This window comes from Malania oleifera, chromosome 2 (assembly GCF_029873635.1).
Source record: "Malania oleifera isolate guangnan ecotype guangnan chromosome 2, ASM2987363v1, whole genome shotgun sequence".
In the NCBI taxonomy this organism is placed as follows: domain Eukaryota; kingdom Viridiplantae; phylum Streptophyta; class Magnoliopsida; order Santalales; family Ximeniaceae; genus Malania; species Malania oleifera.
The window spans coordinates 69,446,131-69,467,477 of record NC_080418.1 but is presented as its reverse complement, the minus strand read 5'-3'; the positions used below and the strand labels follow the sequence as shown (position 1 = coordinate 69,467,477).

Below are 21,347 nucleotides of genomic sequence, written 5' to 3'. Positions count from 1 at the left end.
GACATGGGAGAGATTACCTCGTACAGTTGGGGGTCTGCGACTTTGGCGTGGCTTTACATGGAGATGTGTCATGCTGCTCACCTAATGAAGACACAGATCCCTGGCCCACTTTGCTTATTACAGGTTTGGGCCTAAGAGAAATTTCTATCCTTAACTCCCACGCGGCAAGGTTTCCTGCAGATTTAGAGGGGCCGGGATGGTCGTCCTATTGACCCACTCCCACTCGCATACCGTTAGTACCAACATAATTTATTATAGCATTTGTGCTATAAGTACTATGAATACTAATTCGTAGTACTTACTAGTCATTACATTCGAAAACTTACATTTCATTTTGTACAGATGAAGGGACGACTTGAGGGCACCATCGGTCGCGCAACACACATTGCCCTGGTACAAGTTTGAGTTGGACATGCACCGAGAGCATGAGATATAGTCTGATTAAAGTGTATCACATAATAATATTTTTCTACCAAATACGTATAGTTTGCTTACTTTTTACTTATGTTTAAGTGTAATTCCTATGGAGGCCCTATACGGTTGAGATTCTATCCAACCTACCTCCTGATTATGCAGTTGGGAGTGACCTGTGGGTAACCCAAGTGCCACTTATATGCTTTCATATTATCGAGTGGTATCTCCTTGTTGACCTTATAGGTCATACACTGTTTTGATTATGACAAATACTTTGGTATTTAATGTTTGTCAAATTTGTGTGCAGGATTATATTGGCGAGATCATATGATGGCATGTGGTGACTTGAAGAAGATAAAGACCCAAAATATTTATTTATTATAATTTATATTAAGTTCAATTCGGGTCTATAATATTTAAGTAGGAACGGTCTGGAATAATTGATGCATATCATGCATGTAGGATCCTATAAGCTCAAAGACCTTGGAAAGACCTTAGGACCTTGCACATACACTTAAAATAAGTCCCCACTTTCAAATATGCAATTAGGGGAACATATATTACTTAGGTCCTAAAATAGTGAGGTTTCGGGCGATCGAACCTTGGTGTTTAAAACACCTCGGTCGATCGAACATAGGAAAAGTTAGTGTGTTAACGTGACTTTGGGTGACCGAACCAAAAAGACCTTAGCGTCTTCGGTCAACCAAACATTTATCCTGACCTTTCCAACAACTCGGGCACTCGAACATTTACGTTCAAAATACACTCGGGCGACCAAAAGTGTAAGTTCGGTAAACCGAACTTGAGACCAGGTGATAAAACCTCGAGCAGGTTGGAAAATAGCCTTGGTCAGCGGACCGAATATCTGTTCAGGCACTTGAACATGAAAAACTTGCTTTTTATCACATGTCTATTCGGGCAACCGAACCTATGGCTCGGTCGACCGAAACTCTCAGGTTTGCCTAATTTTTACCGATGTTAACTGGGGTTAAAGAGCGTTAATTTTTTAAAACTCAATTAAAATAATTTTAATAATTTACTTGGTGTCCCCAACGTTTATAATTTTGGTCAGGTCTATAAATAAGAGTTCATTTGTACAATTAAAAGGTGATTAGCATTGTAATTAGCATTGAAACTCTCTGAAATTTTTCAAAACTCAAAAAGCCTATACCCTCACATAGTACTACTCTTTTGCAAAATCAAGCCTTGTGAGTGATTCTATATTATTCCTAGTTGCTAAAAACTCTCATTGAGTGATTGCTTGGTTATTTTTTTATTGAGAGTTATAGCTAAAGTTTTCCTTCGGTTTAACTCAATAAATCCATTGTGAGGGAAACTTTAAAGCTTGTGGGTCTTGGCATTTGAATTGCAAGACACCTTAGCTTGTGTTTTTGAGTGTGCAAAAATCTTTTCACAAACTCATTTTTCGAATATCTCTTGTGCTTGAATATTGAAAAAAATATTTTTAGAGATATTTTGATTACTCTTGATGAAAATCTTTGAAACCCAAAATTGTTATTGAGATTTACATCTTTACATTGTTTCAAAGATTAACTTGTTAATACACTCCTGTGCTTGATTGAATATAGACATTATATTGAGTTTTGATTGCACACATATTTCACTGAGCTTATAGTTCTTATATTATTGATGTGCACTGATTGATACTGGTACAAATGTGCTTGTTGGAGAAGCATATATTTTGTACACATCTTGTATTGTGATTTGGTTGTATTCCAAGCATGACTTGAGGGGATGTTAATCCATCCTGGAAGGATTGGTTGTAAAGGTTGAGGCCAACCTTGTGTTAATTTGACCTGGTTGTATTTCGGTGCCGCTCCACCCGTTAAGTGAGCCATAGTGGAATCCTTGTACTTGTGAGCCAAGACGGGGATGTAGGCAGTATTGGCCGAACCCCAATAACATATTTTGTGTCAACTCTCTATTTAATTTTTGTACTTTCAATTTCGCACATGTATGCAAGTACATGAACTGCTGCGATTGTTTTAATTGCTTTAAATATTTGCATACATACTTGCTTAGGAAATTGAGTCCTTTTTAGAAAGACCCCAAGTTGTGTAATACTGTTGCTGGATTAGTTGAACTTAGGGGAGAAATTTTTTAAATCTCCAATTCACCCCTTGTTGGGATTGCACCAAAGTCAACACTGACCAAGTTATGCGGTAGTTCGGCTATTGACAAGGCATTCTCGACCACTTATTGACGTTGGGGGTAGATGTACTTGGGGAGGACCTCCATGGCATGGATGGACATGGTCTAGGGGTTACAGACTGGGCGACTACATTCAAGGTATACGTGACTGCATGGGACCATCGACGAGAGTACATCCTACCGGGAGTGGCGGAGGATGGTTCGATGCGTCTGGATAACCCACACTTTACCTAATATAGGTCCGTCACACGACGCTTCGTCGATAGGACCGCTGCTGTATATTTGAGTCTTGTAAGAAGACTTTAACCCACACTTACTTTTGTTATGTGTATGTTACGATCTACATGTGTTGACCAATGTTTTTTGTATCCTACATGCTGACATACTACATGAGGCAAATCATATCTCTCCAGATCCCGCAATCCATAGGTTAATGAGTGCTACATTGGACCTTGTCCATGAGGACAGCCGACGGATCCCTACACCTTGACCTGATGTACTTGCACGAGGAGGTCGACCAGCTCCAGTACAAGGAGGTCAAGCAGCTCCAGTAGGAGGACGACATGCTTCCTCCAGTCGTCCATTGTGTCCCACCTCCTTGCCATTGGTTGTACAGGCGGAGTACGTGTTCGGCCTGTCAGCACTGTATCCACCTTCGTCTAGAGCTGATATTGCGAGACTGTCCAATAGACAGGTTGGTGTCCCTTCTGACTTTGCTACCACCCCATCGATGTCATTTTTATTGGATGACATTTTAGTCTGGGAGGAGGTCGATGCACCCGCTATGCCACCTCATTCTTGTCCAGATACATCATATCAGTTCTCTCCCTGTGCGCTTCACATGGATGATGATTACGTAGTACCTCTTGACGGAGATGATCCACAGACGGGACGACGACGGGACAGGACACCTGATGCAGATGACCAATAGGGAGAGGGTAGACGCAGGTGGCAGCCACCCCGAGACCAGAGACGACTGCGCTGCGACACTGAGTAGTATATCATTATGTTTATTTCATTTGTATAGCATTGATTATTTTCATTTCATTTGTATAACATCATTGTATTATTTATGTATAATTGTGAATGTTTATTCATTTTCCCCAACATATATATGTGAATGAAAGTTGTGCATGACCGTTTAGAATGAAACACAATGTTATCGCCTATCATACAAGCAATTCTACTCTTATAAAAAAAAAAATAAATTAAGGAAAACCTTAAAATCAAATATTCACTTCTAATTTTTTAGAACAGTATTAAAAACAAATTAAATGGTAAACATAGAATTTACAACGAATTATCACTTTACATGTTTTAAAATTGAGAAACATAACTTTGAAAAACATATCAAAACACATGACTTGAAAACTATTGAGTTAGTAAATAACTTTAAAAATGGAACAAATTAAAATGCAATAATCAAGAGCTTGTGAAAATATAGCCAAAATATTTTTATATTTTAATTAAAATATGAGACGTGTCAAAATAAAAGTGCTCCTAAATAATCCTCATACTGTTGAGGTAGTGAATCAATAAAAGAAAAGAGAAAAAAGAAAAAGTAGCATTTAAATTTTTTCTACGTTAGAGAACATTTGTTGGATTTTTCCATTTGATGTTGGGAGTAATTGAATTAACAATTTCAACAATTGAATTAGGACCAACCGATTGTAAATAAGTTGATTGAATAGAGTGGCTAAAAATTTAAAATCAAAATAAAAGCATGGGCTCTCATGTACACTCATATGCATTTTCACATTGCTCTCTTACCATAACTGTAATTTTTTTTTAAAAAAACAAAAAATTTCTTCAAAAGAGTGACACTAAAATTTAAGGTCAATATTTATGTCAACATTAAAATTTTTAATTATATTAAAATAAAATTGTATTTTTAGTAATATGGGCTATTGTTTCTAAATTTATTATTCAAACGGATTCCAGTAAGAATGAAAAAGTGAAGTCCATAATATGTGCATGTATATATTTCAAGACATGCAAACGAAATTTTAAAAAATCAAAAACCAGCAATAGACAAATAAGCTGTTGTGTAGAATTTGGTTGACGCGTGGCAGATCTCGTAGGATCAAGTTATGAGATTTAACTTTTGACACGCGACAAATCTTGTAAAATAAAGTTGCAAGATTACGTAAACATAAAACTAAAATTTTTTTTACAAACAGAATATTATTTTATAAAATAATAATAAAATGTGAAAAAACCCTAAATATAGTATCGAAATATGTTTCTTTTACAATACACGAACGGAAATAGAGAGTGGAAACAATACCGAACGGCCCGTAAAACTAGGCACTTGTTTTTAAAATAGAACGCGTTGTCGCGTTGTTAATCCCACGGAGATTTGCCGTGGAAAGTAGGGGCAGGTGGAAGGCCGTGGGTGTTCACCATCATGTATCTGTACTTTGTCGTTTGCCGACAGTGCCGGGGGCAATCTTCATAATATTACAATTGAGCCAAACGCGCTCTCACTTTGGACTAAAGTCAATAGGTGCAGCTCCGATCCACCTTTCTTCGTCTGAAAGCGTCTCGCCTCCCACCCTCTTTCTCTGCTAGAGGTCTGGCATCCAACCGTTGTCTGGCATCGGCTTCTCTTTTCTTCTTCTTCTTCTTCTCCTTCTCTCTACTTGAAAGAAGATGGAGAAATCTCTGCTCGGCGGGGAGAGCAGCGGGAGCGGCACGGGTAATTTGAGGCTGAAAAATCAGATGCGGGCGTTCGCTCGGAGGTCCGATGCCATCACTTACGGCTCTCGCTACCAGAAAGCGGCAGCTCTCGTCGATCTGGTTGGCCTCTCCCTCTCTCTCTCTCAAACTCTTGCACATGTCAATATGTCAAATGTCGTCTTTGAAATAACGTGCCACAGCTCTGAACAGGAATTTGGGTGCGAATAAGTTCAGAGGGAGTATGAATGAGCCTAGTATAAAGTCTTTTAGGTTATGTTTGGGATCATAATATATTTGAATATGTATGGATTTGATCAAAGCTCTATACAATTGTGTGTCCACGTTTTGTCTAAATCCACACATATCCGAATATAAGGAGTTATTTGATTAACAAAATAGCATCTATGTAATTCATAAACCGAGTATTATAGAATCCAGCATTAATGTCTCATGCCAGTCGCAATAGAATCAATTGGAGCTTATAACTTGTAAGACCCATTTGTTATATTTGTGGCTATTATTTTTAGGACCTGCGTGTTGAATGCAAGAAATCAGGCCAATATTCTATTGAGGAATTTGTTGAAGAAGTTAGTCCACATTTTTCTTTGAATCTGAATACTGCATTGCATATGAGACTAAGAGTCTCTGACTGAAGTGAAAGAAGAAAAAGAGAGGGCCTATGCTGCTAGAGAGGAGGAAGTACTAACCTAGTAAAACCCATGAAATCAACACTTTATTCCAGCTTCCATCCTTTATAAGTCTTTGGCCCATGGCGGCACTAAATGATAGACTGGTGTCACCATTCTCTTCCAATTGAATTATTTATACCATCGCCAATGAATGTTTCAATCATCTCACCATAACTAAAAAAAAAAAAAAAAGAAAAAGAAAGAAAGAAAATTTTAATGAGCCTTGATACTGAAACCTCAATTTCTTATCTTTTTATATTTCTGATCCACAATTCACCAAAAGTTAGCAGTAGAATGAATTTTCTTTTTCCAATCTGCTAATTGGAGCTTTGGGCATAATTGTCACTCAATCTATGCACTTTAATATGCATGTATCCACACCTACAATGAACTGAAGATAGCATAATATGATAATGTCATAACTGACTCCCAGAGTTCTCATGACCAAAGAACTGAAATATAAGCTCCTTAAATAGCCACTAATTGTAAAAATACTGTAATAATGTTGTATTTATCCATAAAGAAACATCTATGTGTTAGTGTGTAACTAAGCTTTACTCAAATAGCGAAGAATGCTCCTCAAACATGAAGAGTGAAGTCCATTTCCAATGCAGTTGCAGTGAACGTAGAATTTGACCACAGTGCTCTTGATGACCTGGATACATGATGGTAGTCTTGTATGAATATCAAATCTAAGAGTGAGAGAGAAACATAGTGTATATGATTAAAAACCAAGGACAACACATGAGCATAATATAACTTGTATGATGCTCAATTTCAGCACAAACCAAAATCACAAAAAAAAATTGATATAGGACATAATAAAGATGGAATTCAAAAGCATAGAACTACTCATTTTTTTATTTTTTATTTTTTGAATAGAAATGAAGAAATTCATTAAGAAAAAAATAAAGGACGAAAAGGATGAGAAATCCTCACAAAACAAAGAGGAAATTGAAAACAAAAGCTAGCTATTATAAAAAAATATAAACAAAAAACTATGCTAAAAGGGCCAACCAATCACACTGAATATTTTTAAGAAACTTACGAACAACAGCTAAAAAAAAGATCTTTTTGCAAAAAGCAAAAGCTTCAAACTATAAGAGCATCTTAATTTGGTTTTTGGCATCTCTTTAGGATTTTATTGCTGGTTTCTTCAAGGTTTTTTTATTTTTTTGGTGCTGATTTTCAGTATGTTTGGAAGGCTATTGTAATGAGATTTACATTTTCTATTTCTTTTTAGGTGTCTTTAAACATTGCTTTTCTTTTCTTGTGGAGGATTTCTTTTCTTCAACTATGTATATTATTATTTTTTAATGATAAAGAAATCTTCATTACTTGTACTCTAAAAATCAGTTTCTATAGAACAGTATAACCATATGTTAGAATAATGATAAGCCAAAAACAAAAATTGTCAAAAAACTCTTCATTAATTGTACTATAAAAATAAGATTTAATGGAACAAGATAATCAAACGCTAGGATAATGATAATCCAAAGTTTGTCGAAAAGACCTGACATGTTGCCTTTAGTATCACTCAATATTTCAATACAATCATCAATAGTAATCATAGGTATTCATCAAACTCAATAATTAGCAGCTCCTACTGCAGTGGACAACAAAGATACAGAAATTTGCAGCAATCAATAGTAGACTGATTACTGATTATTCCTTGCCTGTTCCCATGGATTTTTGGTTCGTCCAAAGGAAGAAGCAGTGCTGTTGGATTGGATGGGTCTGCAAATTGGGGAAAAGACTGATGGTGTTGGGTGAGAAGGCAAAGGATCAAGGAAAGGATTAAGAATCTAGACAGATCTCCAGCTGTGGGTTCTTATTGCTTGTTGTTGGGAGTCAATGAACTTGGAGTGATGAATGGAGTAGCTGACGGAGTTTGTTCAGTCCTCCTCTGATTTAATGATTAAGTACTTGGTTCTCCTTCTCAAAGATGCGATGCTTGTTGAGGTGTTCTTGATGGTGAAGCAGGTTCTGATGGGGATGATGCCACAAGGTGGAGAAGAAAGATACAGAAAATAATCATATATCAAGAGTAGACTGTTCATCACGAAATATTTTTAGATAGAAAAAAGTTTTCACCTTAATATCATTGATCCCATGGATTTTTTGTTTGTCTGAAGGGCGAAGCAGTACGGTTGGACTGGTGTCTTAAATTGGAGAAGGACTGATGTGGCTGGGTGAGAGGGTGAAGGATCAAGGAAAGGATTAGGCATCTAGGGAGATATGTCTTTTGCAGCTCCCCAAACATCTGGTATACATGCTAGCATGATACTAAATTGTGAGATGTGGAAGTGCTGAGGGTGCTGAAGCAGACTGGCAATGGTGCAAAATTCTGGTTTTGTGTGGTCTTTCTTTTTTTTGATTCTTCCTTGGGAGCTTTACCCCTGTTAGCAGATCACTTTGTTTGAATTTATTTTTCATGTAGACTTCCTTCTAGATACTTGTATTACGCAAGGAAGTTGCTTGAGAAAAAATGTGGAATGGAAATGGCTTGAGGTCAGCTTCCACTATTCTTGAATTTAATTTATTTTAGTATGATCTGCCTCTGTTGATGTTGGTTAATTTGAACCTCTTTGCTGGTTCTTTGATTAAAAAAATCTATCCATGCCATCAATAAGAACATTAGCAGCCTTCAAATTCTTTTAAATTTTGAGAACTTGTCAACCTGTGGAGTCTTAGTGTGATGCAGTTTTATTTATTTATTTTTCTCGAGTGAGTACTTCTTGTTCTCCTTTTTTGTAACATTTTATTTTTCTACTTCTCAACGAAGTTTCTTTTTCTGTCCAAAAAAAAAAAAAAAAAAAAAAATGGCATCCTAACATCTGCATGTGTTGGGCAGAAACATCAAGACCTCATTTTTTAAGCAATATTTTTTTTGAAAAAAAATTATTAGTGCTGATATTCTGTAACATGGGAATTCAAATATCAGCTCTGTATAAATTTGTAACTTTTTTTTCCAAACCTTTTAACACCAAGGGAAGAAGGCCAGACAATTTGATGGAATCTTGGCTTTCATGTTCAGTGAATTTGCTTGAATGTGACCCACCAAGCAGCCATTGCCCACAAAAGAAGTATCTTAAGGAAGAGGACAGTAGAGTCAAGAAAAAAAAAGATGGAATTTACAGAGGAAGAGGGGACTCTTGGCCATACATTCATGTAAAAAAGTTAAGAAAAATAGCAAAAAAGAGATAAACATTACCAGAGCAGTTGCATGTGCTATCCTCGGTGTTGTCATGCCAAGCACTCCATCTAATCTGTATAGTCAATGTAACATCACCAGAGTCCAGTATTTCTTCCATGAACAACTGCTGCTGGAATTGTATGGATCAGTAAGCCATGAGAGCTGCTGCTTCTGACTAATTGACCTGGACCTACCTCATTGCTTCTCTGCTGTACAGCCATAGTTGTTAGAATCTTATGATTCACAATTTGATTCATATGATTCGTATCAATTCCAGACCAAATTGATTTGAATCTTAGTACCGACTACAAAAACAACTGAATCATTGCCGAATCTATCGATTCACCTCGCGAATCTGATGAATCGATATGAATCTATCAATTCACATGATTTTAGGCCTATTATATCATTATAGATATGACTGATTCAAAATCTCATTTCTTTTTCTTTTTTCTTATATTTTAAAACAATTACCTTCCATTCCTTATCTGTGTCTTTTTGTGCTAAAAAAAGGAGAAAATATAACTTTAGGTCTTGTATTGTCTTCACAAAACCATTCTTCACTCTTGGAGGAGTATAGTTTTCTGCTATTGAGAAGACGGGGCAGAACACTCTGCTAAGGTGGTACTCATGTTTTGCTGTGTTTTTTTCTTGATTTCTTTCCCTTAAACAGCGCAGATTCTTTTTTTTATTTTATTTTTATTGATATTTATTGACTCATTCCTTTACTTTTCATTTGCTTAGGAAAAGCATACACATGAAATATGATTTTTCTATTGGCAAAATTTAAATGCATTGTACTATTTTACTTGTTGTCTGTACATCAATATAGGCATATCATTTAGAATTGATTTTGGAAATTTGTACCGAATCTTCTGATTCAATTCAATTCTCGATTCTCGACTCTTGACTGCCAAAATTGGAATTTTGATTCACAATCTGAATCTTGATTTGACAACTATGTGTACATCAAGATTGCTGCACTGAAGTGAATAGGTTTATCTTGCCAAGTCCTTACACTGGCTTGAAAGATCCATACAGCACTCTTTATTCGAAGCACCAGCTCTCTCTCTCTCTCTCTCTCTCGTGTTGTATTTAGAAAAGCTTGTTCCGTGCACTAGAAGTTATTAACTGGATCAAAGTTATGCATAGGTTCCTGGGAAGCAAAGGGGCACTGCAGAGAAAAAGATGGGAGATGAATAGTTGACATAGATGGGATGGGTGAGCAAGAAAGCAAATTCCAAAAAAATTAAAAGAAAAAAAAGAAAAGTGAAGTTATGATGAAAAATAAAAAATGTTGCTGACTGGACTCAATGAATGTTCAGTTGAGCTTTCTTTATTTTTGTTATGTTGCTTTTTAACTTACTATTTTTCATGAAACTTGCAGTTACCATAATTGGTTAAAAATGTTTTGAGCAGGCTGAAGATGGTATTGGTCTACCTGAGCAGATTCTTGATCAGTCGACCTTTGAAAGTGCAGCAAAGTTCTACTTCATCTTTATTCGATTTGATTTTCTTTGGTCCCTTAACCTTTTTGCCTTGATAGTTTTGAATTTTCTGGAGGTTAGTATTACCTTTTATATTATTGTCATTTATCTTTGCTTTTATGAGATGGTATAGGGCCTTAATGTGAAAGAATCTGTGGCTTTCTATTCACAGTGCATACTCTTTTAAAATCAAAATTTGAAGAGATTTCTATCTTGATAGTCGAAATATTCTCAGTTTGTCTAGATCTGTGCAGAAACCTCTATGGTGTGCCAAGTATGCTGCTGCTTCTTGCAACAACAGGGATTACTATTTTCTTGGGCAGTTGCCATACTTAACTGGTATTGAATCTCTTATTTATGAGGTAAATATCTCTTTTTTATGAATAAATATAAAATTGACATTTTGCTTTCATCTCTTATGGGTAACCTTGAACTATTATTATTATTATTATTATTAATAGTAGTGGTGGTGGTGGTTGGGATGAGTTCCCAGCCCAGAACAAGAGGTATGTGTGATTTACCACTACAGCTTTAGAAGCAGTAGTTCAGTCTCATGGTGTGTAGATGTGACTTGTGCAGTTGTTCTAACAGCTAAAATTTTCTTAGAAATGATAGATAATGATGAGGAAGAAAAGAATGAGTTTTTTCCCGATTTATCTTTTTTTTTTTAAAAATATATTAAATAATACCTTTTTGCTGAAAATAATTCCGAGAATGACTCTGACGTAATCTCGCTACTCCAAATAGCGAGATTTGCCATGTGTCAGTTCGGGAATTATTTTCTCAAAAAAAATATTATTTAATATATATATTTTTTAAAATGATAAATGGGGAAAAAACTCTGTTCCGTGTGCTGTGGTGTTTTTTCGTTCGTTGGATGGGTCGTATTGTGTGGACAACCCCAAAATGTGCAGAGTTGGATGGCCCACGTGAGCCCTGATTTGTCAGCCTCTGATTGGACGATATCAGATGGCTGACAGGAGTCTCTTTGGACGGCAGCAAATCCCAAGATGAGATTTAAAATTTTTTATAGAAATGATTACTAAATATATTTATATATATTATATTATTTTTATTGCTTATTAGTATCCGTGGTTGGATAGATGCTAGCAAAAATAGTATGGTAGGAATATAATGGCTATACCTGCAGGCTGCTGTGCACGCTCTGCAACTCTCTCCAGCTGTTCAGAATTCTGACCTATCGCATCCATTATATTGACATGCACAATAAAAATGTAATTCACCTTTTTAGTAATTCATTTCTTCAAGGAAAAAGTTTCTTTAAGAGGGAGGCCTAAGGGTGATTATCGCTTGAGGCTAATTAAGAAAGAGGAAGAGGAGGTCATTTGTGACACGATTCCTTAGCCCCAATTTTAAGTTTTAGCTACTTTAAAAAATAAAAATAAAAAAATTAAATCTAATTTTGTTGATTTTAGCTTATTTTTTAAAAATATATTATAATTTTACAAAAAAATCATTAATATTTTACTGCTGCCCCCTTATATTTTTGGATCCATTTAAATATTTATTAAGATCAGGCAAGACAACAAAATTAAGAAGTGTATCCTCATTTCAAAATTGTTTCATATACTATTCAAAATTTTGAATTTAATATTTTTCATGACAAGTTTGTATGATATCCCCCCCATAATACAAGGATCAAGTTATCTTTTACCTTGCAAGCCAAGAACTAATTAAAGTATTATACAATATAGATTGGAAATATTTTTTTACCCTTTTTATAAAATATTAAAACTCAAATCCATCTCTAAATTTCAAAATTTTGATTTATTTTAATTTCTCTTTTACCTAACTCCTAATCTTTCAATTTTTCTTTTTTAAAAGATTCCATAATGATGATGATAAATTAAAATAAGACAAGTAAAAAGTGAATGCTTAATAAAAATAAGTTTAACAAAAACTATTGTTTAACAATTTTTTTTCGGAGGGGATTTTAGAAATTAGCTCAGCACTTATATGCTATATTTGTTTACATTTTTATTCAATATTTTTATCTAATTTCACATTTAATACATATATATTTTATTTTATTTTATAAAATTTTAATCTTGAATTTTTAAAGAAATTTTATCTTTAATATTTTGCAAGTACTATTCATGTGAAATTGACATGCACAGCAGCCTGCAGTTATAGCCATTATATTCCTACCATACTATTTTTGCTAGCATCTATCCAACTACGGATACTAATAAGCAATAAAAGTAATATAATGTGTATAAATATATTTAGTAATCATTTCTATAAAAAATTTTAAATCCCATCTTGGGATTTGCTGCCGTTCGAAGAGACTGAGCTGCCTGTCAGCCATCTGATATTGTCCAATCAGAGGCTGACAAATCAGGGCTCACGTGGGCCATCCAACTCTGCACATTTTGTGGCTGTCCACACAATGCGATCCAACAAACCAAAAAACACCACAGCACACGGAACATAGTTTTTTCCTCATTTATCATTTTAAAAAATATATATATTAAATAATATTTTTTTTGGAAAAATAATTCCCGAACTGACACGTGGCAAATCTCGCTACTCCAAGTAGCGAGATTACGTTAGAGTTATTTTCGGAATTATTTTCTGCAAAAAGGTATTATTAAATATATTTAAAAAAAAAAAAGATAAATCTGAAAAAAACTCAGAAAAGAATAGCTCCACAAAATAAACTGTTAACTTAAATGCACATGAAAAAAAAGTGAAAAAAGAACCATGTAATGTCATTCCTTTGGTCTTGTTTTAGATCATTTGGAGAGAGGGGAATGCAAGGGCCTTTGAGGGAGTACAGACCTCTTCGGAAAAATGAAGGAGAAATGCTCCACACACTGCGCTTTTCAGAAGAAGGCAGTTTTGTTAAAATCAGAATTATTTTATAAATACTGTTGATATGTTTTTCCTCAGAAAATTATAACCTTGTAGACTTGTAAACGTCCAGTGTACATGGGTGGCTCCTCCTTAGTAGCCCTGAATAATTTATACTTTAGTCTTGTATTATGTACTGTGTTATATTTGCAATGTACCTCTGACACAAATTTTGGAACTTTGATAGTGCAATAATGTTAGTCCCCTTTAAAATTAAGGCTTTTATTTGGTTGGTTGCACTTGATAGTTAATACCAATAACTTGCTGCAGGTTTGGAGACCTTTGAAGGCTATATCTCCAGGCACATTTGTTCTCTGTTTTAATTGTTCAGAATCATCATCGCATTTGTTCATTCATTGTGACCATGCTTGGAGTGTTTTGAATATGCTATTTGGTGTTTTAGGCAAATGTTGGGTGTGTTCTAAGACAGTGGAGGATTTTTTTTTTTTTGATTAACGTGGGAACTCCAGCCACCAACAAGCCCTTTGGACCCCCCGGAGCAGTACCAAACCCACGGGTAGCGACCTTCCCCCCTGATGCGCCCCCTGATAAATCCGGATGCGGACACAGCTTAATCACACTTGGGATTGACACTGCTGCGGAGTTGCCTGTTTGTGGCTGGGAGTCAATTGCTTAGGGTTTTCCTCAAGAGTGGTGCTGTTTGAGGAGGGCAGGGTGAAAATACGGTGTATTCCCAAGAGGGGGGGTGAATTGGGTATTTAAAATTTTATTCCGTGGAAAATTGATTTATTTTGAACCTTTTTAACAATCTCAATCACCACACAATAACTAATCAGTGACCGGCTATACCAATAGACAATCCTAGGTATATATGTTATTTGAAAACACAATCTGAATTTACCTTCAACAGATTCAAATATCCAATCTGAATTTAGACAATAAACAAGTATTTATTTAAAACAAGATTCAACAATATAACTCAAGCAAGTAGACTTCTTAGGCTTGAACAATCAAACCACAAAAATAACTTGACCTTAGCCAATCAAACTTAATTCAGAGTTTCAGCAACCTTCTGATTTTCAACCAGAAACTTAAACCATACAAAGCATTAACAAACTGATTTAATTATTCAAAGTGATCCCAATCAAATCTCAGCATTCAACAGATTTTCCCAATAAATTTAAAACATACACAGCAGTTAATTAGTGCAGAAATTAAAGAGAGTTAGGGAAAGAAGATGAACAAACGGATTTTTTATAAGGTTCGGCTTCCCACCTACGTCCTTGCCTTGAGCAACTTGCTGTGAGGATTTTCCTTACTCTCTCCGTTCAATAGGTGGTGTTCTTTCTCTCCGTTGGAAGGTGGAGCCCCCTCTCTAGCAAGAACACCCTCCTGCTAGGCAACAACTCTATCCCCGAGTTGTCAGTTTGCAAAGCAGCAATACAATTTGTGTACAAATAGATAACTCTCACAATAGAGCAGATTTTGTACAAAGATAAAAACACTATGTACTTCTAACAACAATTTGCAATGAAGCTCACAAAGAAATTAAGGGTTTTCTGATTTGTGTAATGAGAATTTCAGAAGAAAGAATCAGAAAAACAGATTAGGGCTCAAGGATTTCGCACAACAGCTTTTCAAGAAGAAATCAAAGTATAATCGTGAGTATAATGTGTGTATTGGTGCCCTAGTTTGAATATAATAAGCCTTATATAGTTTAGGAAGAAATCTTACCGTTTTCCCCAAGTTTGGAAACCATATCTTGTAATTTAGGAAAGAAATCAGCGCAGTTCGTAAGTTTAAAACACGAACTTCAGTTGCCTGAACCATTTAAAATATGCGCTCCAGAACTGGTAGTAGTAGTTCAATCGCCCCTGATCGAGTGACCTGAATTTACTTTAGTCTCCTATAGCAACACTGTTCTAATTTCTTCACACTGGCAGTAGCAGTTCAGTTGATTGAGCATTAGCCTCAGGTGCCTGAACACTCCGTAACTCAAGTGTATTTCCATGTTTTTGATTCCAAAACTTGTTTGTATTACTTTGAAAAGAATTTCAGACTTTATAAAGATGTTTTCCAAGTTTTTAAACAGGTCTCTAAGTCCAATGTTTATTCCTAAGAGCTTCATAAACAAATTTGAAATTAAGAGTACTTACGTGAGACTTCAAGAACATTTAAATACATGTAAATCCTAAGTCTTCATGTAGTATTTCTTTAACGTCATCCAAGCTTGATCAATACTTCAATGAGCTTGTTTTCTTCATGACTTGTGAATTTTAGTTGAGCTTTAGTCAATCTTGACCAAGTCTAACCATTGTGCTTGTGAGAAATATAATACCTGAAATTAACTTGAAAGCACAATTATAATACCTTAGTTTGTTATCATCAAAACGAGATTAAGCCTTGTTAGGCCAACAATCTCCCCTTTTTTGATGATGACAAATAAGGAGCAAAATGAGGTAGCCTTAAAATGGCTCCCCTTCACAATAAGCATGAAACATAAAAGATGAGGTTCAAAATTCCTCCATATGGAAGAATAACTCGTCTCGTTTCCTCTTTTAAGATCATCCATTTTAGGATCAAGGTGGGAAAATCAAGGCGTTTGCCCTTATATAAACACCACATGACAAAACAATCTTGGTAGGAAAGATGGTCTTGAGACCCAATTTTAGGTAGAATGTTGTATGTGATGAGCATATGAATTATCTTTTCCTCGAGTGTCAATTGCCTATATAAAGGTGGTGATCAAATTAAATTGATTGCTCAGTCAGATAAGAGGTAAGAACTCTTGCGGGGTGAAATCATGTTCCATTATAAATGATTGTCCCAAATTAGGACATTCAAACTCACCAACTTGAATCCTGAGTCTAGTCGCTATAGATTGTGGGGTGTGCAAATGTTTTGTCCATGACTTTGGTGGTATATATGTTTTCTGACCTTTCCAAGTTTGCATAAAACAATCTAACCAAGTTTGGATACATCCCTCTAGGTTGATATGAAATGAATCTATCCCATCCTAATACTTTGAACATATGAAGAATGTTCGGAAAGCTCTCTTGCATAAAAAGGATATAAAATATCTTACCAAGAATTGGTTCCGTAGATCGGATATGCTCAGTGTACATTCTCTTTGCCGCAGGAGAGACAAGCCAGTGTTGAATAGCCTCAGAGTCATCTTTTCCTGAGGTTGGGCTCTTCTGTGCCCTAGCTTTCGTTTTAGGCATGATTTGTGAAGGGATAATGCAGAAAAATCTGAGAAATTGAGAGTATTGGGCAAGATTTAGAGCTTTAATGGAGGTTTAGGGGCTAAATCTCAGTGGGAGAGCTTTGAAGAGGGATAGACGAAGCTTCAGAGGAGAAAAGAATAGTGTTTCAGGTGCCGAAGGGTGCAAAAATTTAGGGTTTTTCGCAAACAGCAGTATATATATCTGTGTAGTTTAGGCACTTGACCTAAATGTTCAGTCGCCTGAACTGCTTGGGATTTTAAAAACTCTAAACCAGTAGTCATTCAGTCGACTGAGGTCGATGGTTCAGTCGCGTGAAGTACTTGGTCTTTAAAATGGCACAAGTCAGTAGCTGTTCAGTCGACTGAGAGAGATGGGTCAGTCGCCTGAAGTAATGAAAATTTTGTCTAACTTGAACTTTTGACCCAAACTCATAAATTTATGAATTACTTCCTCTCAAATCACTTCTCTACTATGCAATAAGCCTAAGACTCGTCGTATTGAGATGAACTGGTCCTCTTGAAGAGGTTTTGTGAAAATATCAGCCCATTGTTCATCCGTGCTTATGAATTCGAGAGTGATATCCTCCTTTTTTATGTGATCTCTAAGGAATGATGTCTTATGTCAATATGCTTAGTCCTTGAATGAGATATTGGATTTTTGGATATGTTTATGGCGCTAGTGTTATCACACTTAATAGGCACAGCCGCATATTCCAAATTAATATCCTTGAGTTGTTGCTTCATGTACAATACTTGTGCACAACAATTGCCAGTTGCCACATACTCAGCCTCAGCAGTGGATAATGCCACGAAATTCTATTTCTTGGAAAACCAAGATACTTAGAGATTGTCCTAAGAAGTGACAAGTACCACTTGTACTCTTGTGGTCTATTTTGTACCTGGTATAATCTGCATCAGAGTAACTAATCATTTCAAATGATGTATCTTTAGGATACCATAAACCTAAGTTTTTTACAGTGATTTGATGTGATTCTTTAGGTGTTGCCTGAAATCTAGCACACATAGAAACACTGAACATTATGTTTGGTCTACTCGCTGTCAAGTAGCGCAAACTACCAATCATACCTCGGTAGTACTTAACATCTACCGGTTTTCCTTGCTTATCTTTATCTAAACTAATAGAAGTGCTCATCGGGGTTCCCAATGGCTTGCCACCTTCTATATCAAATTTCTTGAGCAAGTCTTTTATGTATTTAGATTGATTAATGAATGTTCTATTTCTAGCTTGTTTAACCTGAAAACGAAGAAAATATGTCAATTCGCCCATCATGCTCATTTCAAACTCATCTTGCATGCATGTAGCGAATTCTTTGCTTAAGTCCTCATTTGTAGCACCAAATATGATATCATCAACATAGATTTGAATGATAAGCATATCATTAGTTTTAGTTTTGATAATCCATTTTACCTCTTGTGAAGCTGTTTTCTAACAGAAAGCCGCTCAACCTTTCATACCAAGCTCTAGGAGCTTGTTTTAATCCGTATAAGGCTTTTGTTAGTCTAAACACGTGGTTTGGAAAATGGAAGTCTTCAAAGCCAGGGGGTTGTGCTACATACACTTCTTCATTTATATAACCATTTAGAAATACACTTTTCACATCCATTTGATAAGAGTTTGAATTTTTTATGAGATGTGTAGGCTAGTAGCATATGGATTGCTTCCATTCTAGTTACGGGAGCAAAGGTTTCATCATAGTCAATACCTTCTTCTTGATTATAGCCTTGTGCTACCAATCTAGCCTTGTTACGGACAACAATGCCGTTTTCATCCTTTTTATTCCTATAGACCCACTTAGTGCCAATAACCGAATGATCAACAGGTCTAGGAACTAACTTTCAAACTTTGTTTCTCTCAAACTGATTTAATTCCTCTTGCATAGCTACCACCCGTGAATCATCATTTATTGCATCATTGATGTTCTTAGGTTCCTCTTGAGATAGAAACGCACAATGATTACATAGGCTCTTTAGTGAAGATCTAGTGGACACCCCACGTGATGGTTCACCAATAATTTGGTCCTTGGGGTGATTCTTCACAAACTTCCATTCCTTTGGCAATTCAGATTGTTCTTGATAGTCATCATTAGATGGTTCTTTGTTTTCAATGCTCTCATCCTTGATTTCATGAATTGCTAGCTCTTCTAAACTCTTTCTTATGTCTAAATCATCAACATCAGTGGTTTTAGAAGAGAATGGATTAGCTTCATCAAATACTACGCGTATGGATTCTACAATGGATAGTGTTCTTTTGTTGTAGATTCTAAATGCTTTGCTATTTACAGCATATCCTAGGAAATCAAACTTTCCTAGGTTCCTTTTATCATTTAAGACAAAACATTTACATCCAAATACATGGAAGTATGAAATGTTTGGTCTTTTTCATTTCCAAAGTTTATAGGGGGTTTTATCTAGATTAGCCCTAATGGACACTCTGTTCATCACGTAGCAGGCGGTGTTCATCGCTTCAACCCAAAAGTATTTGGGCAGGTTATGCTCATTTAACATAGTCCTAGCCATTTCCTGTAGTAATCTATTCTTCCTTTTAATAACTTCATTTTGTTGAGGTGTTCGTGGTGCTGGAAAATTGTGAGAAATTCCATTTTCATCACAGATGTTTTGAATATCTTTATTCTTAAACTCTCCACCTCTATCACTTCTTATGTGTAAAACACTATATCCTTTTTCATTTTGAAGTTTCTTACATAGGTTGGTAAGCATTTTACACACTTCATCCTTTGAGGATTAAAATAACACCCAGGTAAACCTGGAGTAGTCATCAACTATGATGAATGCGTATTACTTTCCTCCTAGGCTTTGTGTTTTAGTGGGGCCAAACAAATCTAGGTGAATTAATTCCAATGGCCTTTCAGTGGAGATTAGTTGCTTCTTCTTAAAGCTTGTCTTGGTTTGCTTCCCAAGTTGGCAATTATCACAGACTTTGTCTTTTGTGAACTTTGTGTTGGGTAAACCCTTAACTAAGTTCTTTCTAGCTAACTTGGATAACAAATCCATGCTAGCGTGTCCTAGTCTCCTATGCCATAGCCAACTAGATTCATTTAAGGCTGTGAAGCACTTTACATCTTGAGATACCGGGTTTTCAAAGTTTATGCAGTATACGTTTTCAACCCAGTTTGCAATAAACAAGATTTCATGTTTTTCGGTATTTTCAACTATGCATTTGTCCTTTTTAAATGTTATATCAAAGCCTTTATCACTTAGTTGACTAATGCTTACTAGATTATGCTTTAACCCATCAACCAACAATACATTTTCAATTATCAAGGAGGGTTCCTTACTGACTTTGCCGATGCCGATAATCTTACCTTTAGCATTATCTCCAAAAGTAACATGTCCACCTTGCTTTAGGGCCAACGAGGTGAACTTGAACTTATCTCCAGTCATGTGCTTTGAGCATCCACTGTCCAAGTACCACTTGTCTTTTGATGGGATGGACCTAAAACATACCTACAAAAAGGATTTAAGATGTTACTTTAGGTACCCAAACCTTCTTAGGTCCTTTTTGGTTTGTTTTAGAGGTATTTTTAACTCTCCATAGTCCACACCTTTTTGATTTTAGCATGTTTTCTTTTAAATGGACATTCAAATTTTATGTGTTCCTTCTCATTACATAGGAAACATGTGGTGTGTGCATATGCTTTAGTTGAGGAGGTGCTAGCATAATTTTTTGAAGCTTTTACAAAATACCTCATGTAGAAGTTACTTTTCTTCCTATTCTCAATTCCATTAAATCCTATGCCTTCCTTGTCTAATGACATTCTTTGAGATCCAATTAGTTTATCAAAGTTTTCCTTTCCTCTTGTGAAATTGTAAATGATTTTAGATTGGTCTTCTATCTATCTTTCTAGACTGATTATTTCTGAATCTTTCACATCTTTACAATTTGCTTGTAATCTCACTAAATCTTTGGTCATCTTGTTAATTTGATTTTCTAGATCAGCGATATACAGATCCTTCTCTTTTTCAGCTGATTGAGTTGACTCTAGTTTGTTCATTAGCATTTCAATTTGACCTTTTAAAGTGGTGTTTCTTTTGGACACCCTAATGAACCTTTTATGTAGTGTAAATAGCTTTGTTTGTATTTCGGTATAAGATGGCATACTTTCACATGATTCACTACAAATTCATCACTAGATTCAATAAATGAGTTTGAGAAAGAATTTACCTCATCATTTATCGCCATGAAGCAGAGGTTTGCTGCTTCTTGATCACTCGAGTCGCTTTCTGAGCTGCTTGAGCTGTAGTCGTCCCAAGTGGTGGCTTTCATTGCCGCCTTCTTTTTCTTCTTAGCTTCTTTCTTGAGCTGTGGACAATCAAGTTTTATGTGGCCTACCTTTTTACAATTATAACAAGTTGATGGTTCAACCTTTGTTTCTTTCTTATTAGATTCTCCTTTGTCCATTTTTGATCCTTTAAGTTTTCTAGCAAATCTCTTATTCTTTTTAAAGAATCTACCTAGTCGTCTAGTGAATAATGCTAGGTCATCATCATCCATCTCATCATATTCTTCGTCACTCGAGCTTTCTTTGGAAGCCTTGAGTGCTTTGGATTTCTTATGTTTACCAACTTCAGTTGATCTTTCATTTATAGCCATCTCATATGTGAGAAGT

General features: G+C 35.7%; 1 protein-coding gene across 5 annotated transcripts in view; it reads left to right on the top strand.

Moving 5' to 3' along the window:
- The first annotated feature begins 4,976 nt into the window (after window positions 1–4,976).
- The window catches only part of LOC131148635 (two pore calcium channel protein 1A), a 134,602-nt gene continuing 118,231 nt past the window's right edge, over window positions 4,977–21,347 (top strand). For 4 of the 5 annotated variants that reach the window (XR_009135022.1, XR_009135023.1, XM_058098477.1 and 1 more), the window contains exons 1-3: window positions 5,034–5,385; window positions 10,570–10,713; window positions 10,892–10,999. Coding sequence is in view for 3 of the 5 variants with exons in the window: in XM_058098477.1 (XP_057954460.1) it covers window positions 5,239–5,385; window positions 10,570–10,713; window positions 10,892–10,999 (399 nt within the window). In the remaining 2 variants the exon portion in view is untranslated. Of the gene's footprint in view, window positions 5,386–10,569; window positions 10,714–10,891; window positions 11,000–21,347 lie in introns of all 5 variants that reach the window. The other variant, XM_058098478.1, reaches the window with a different exon arrangement.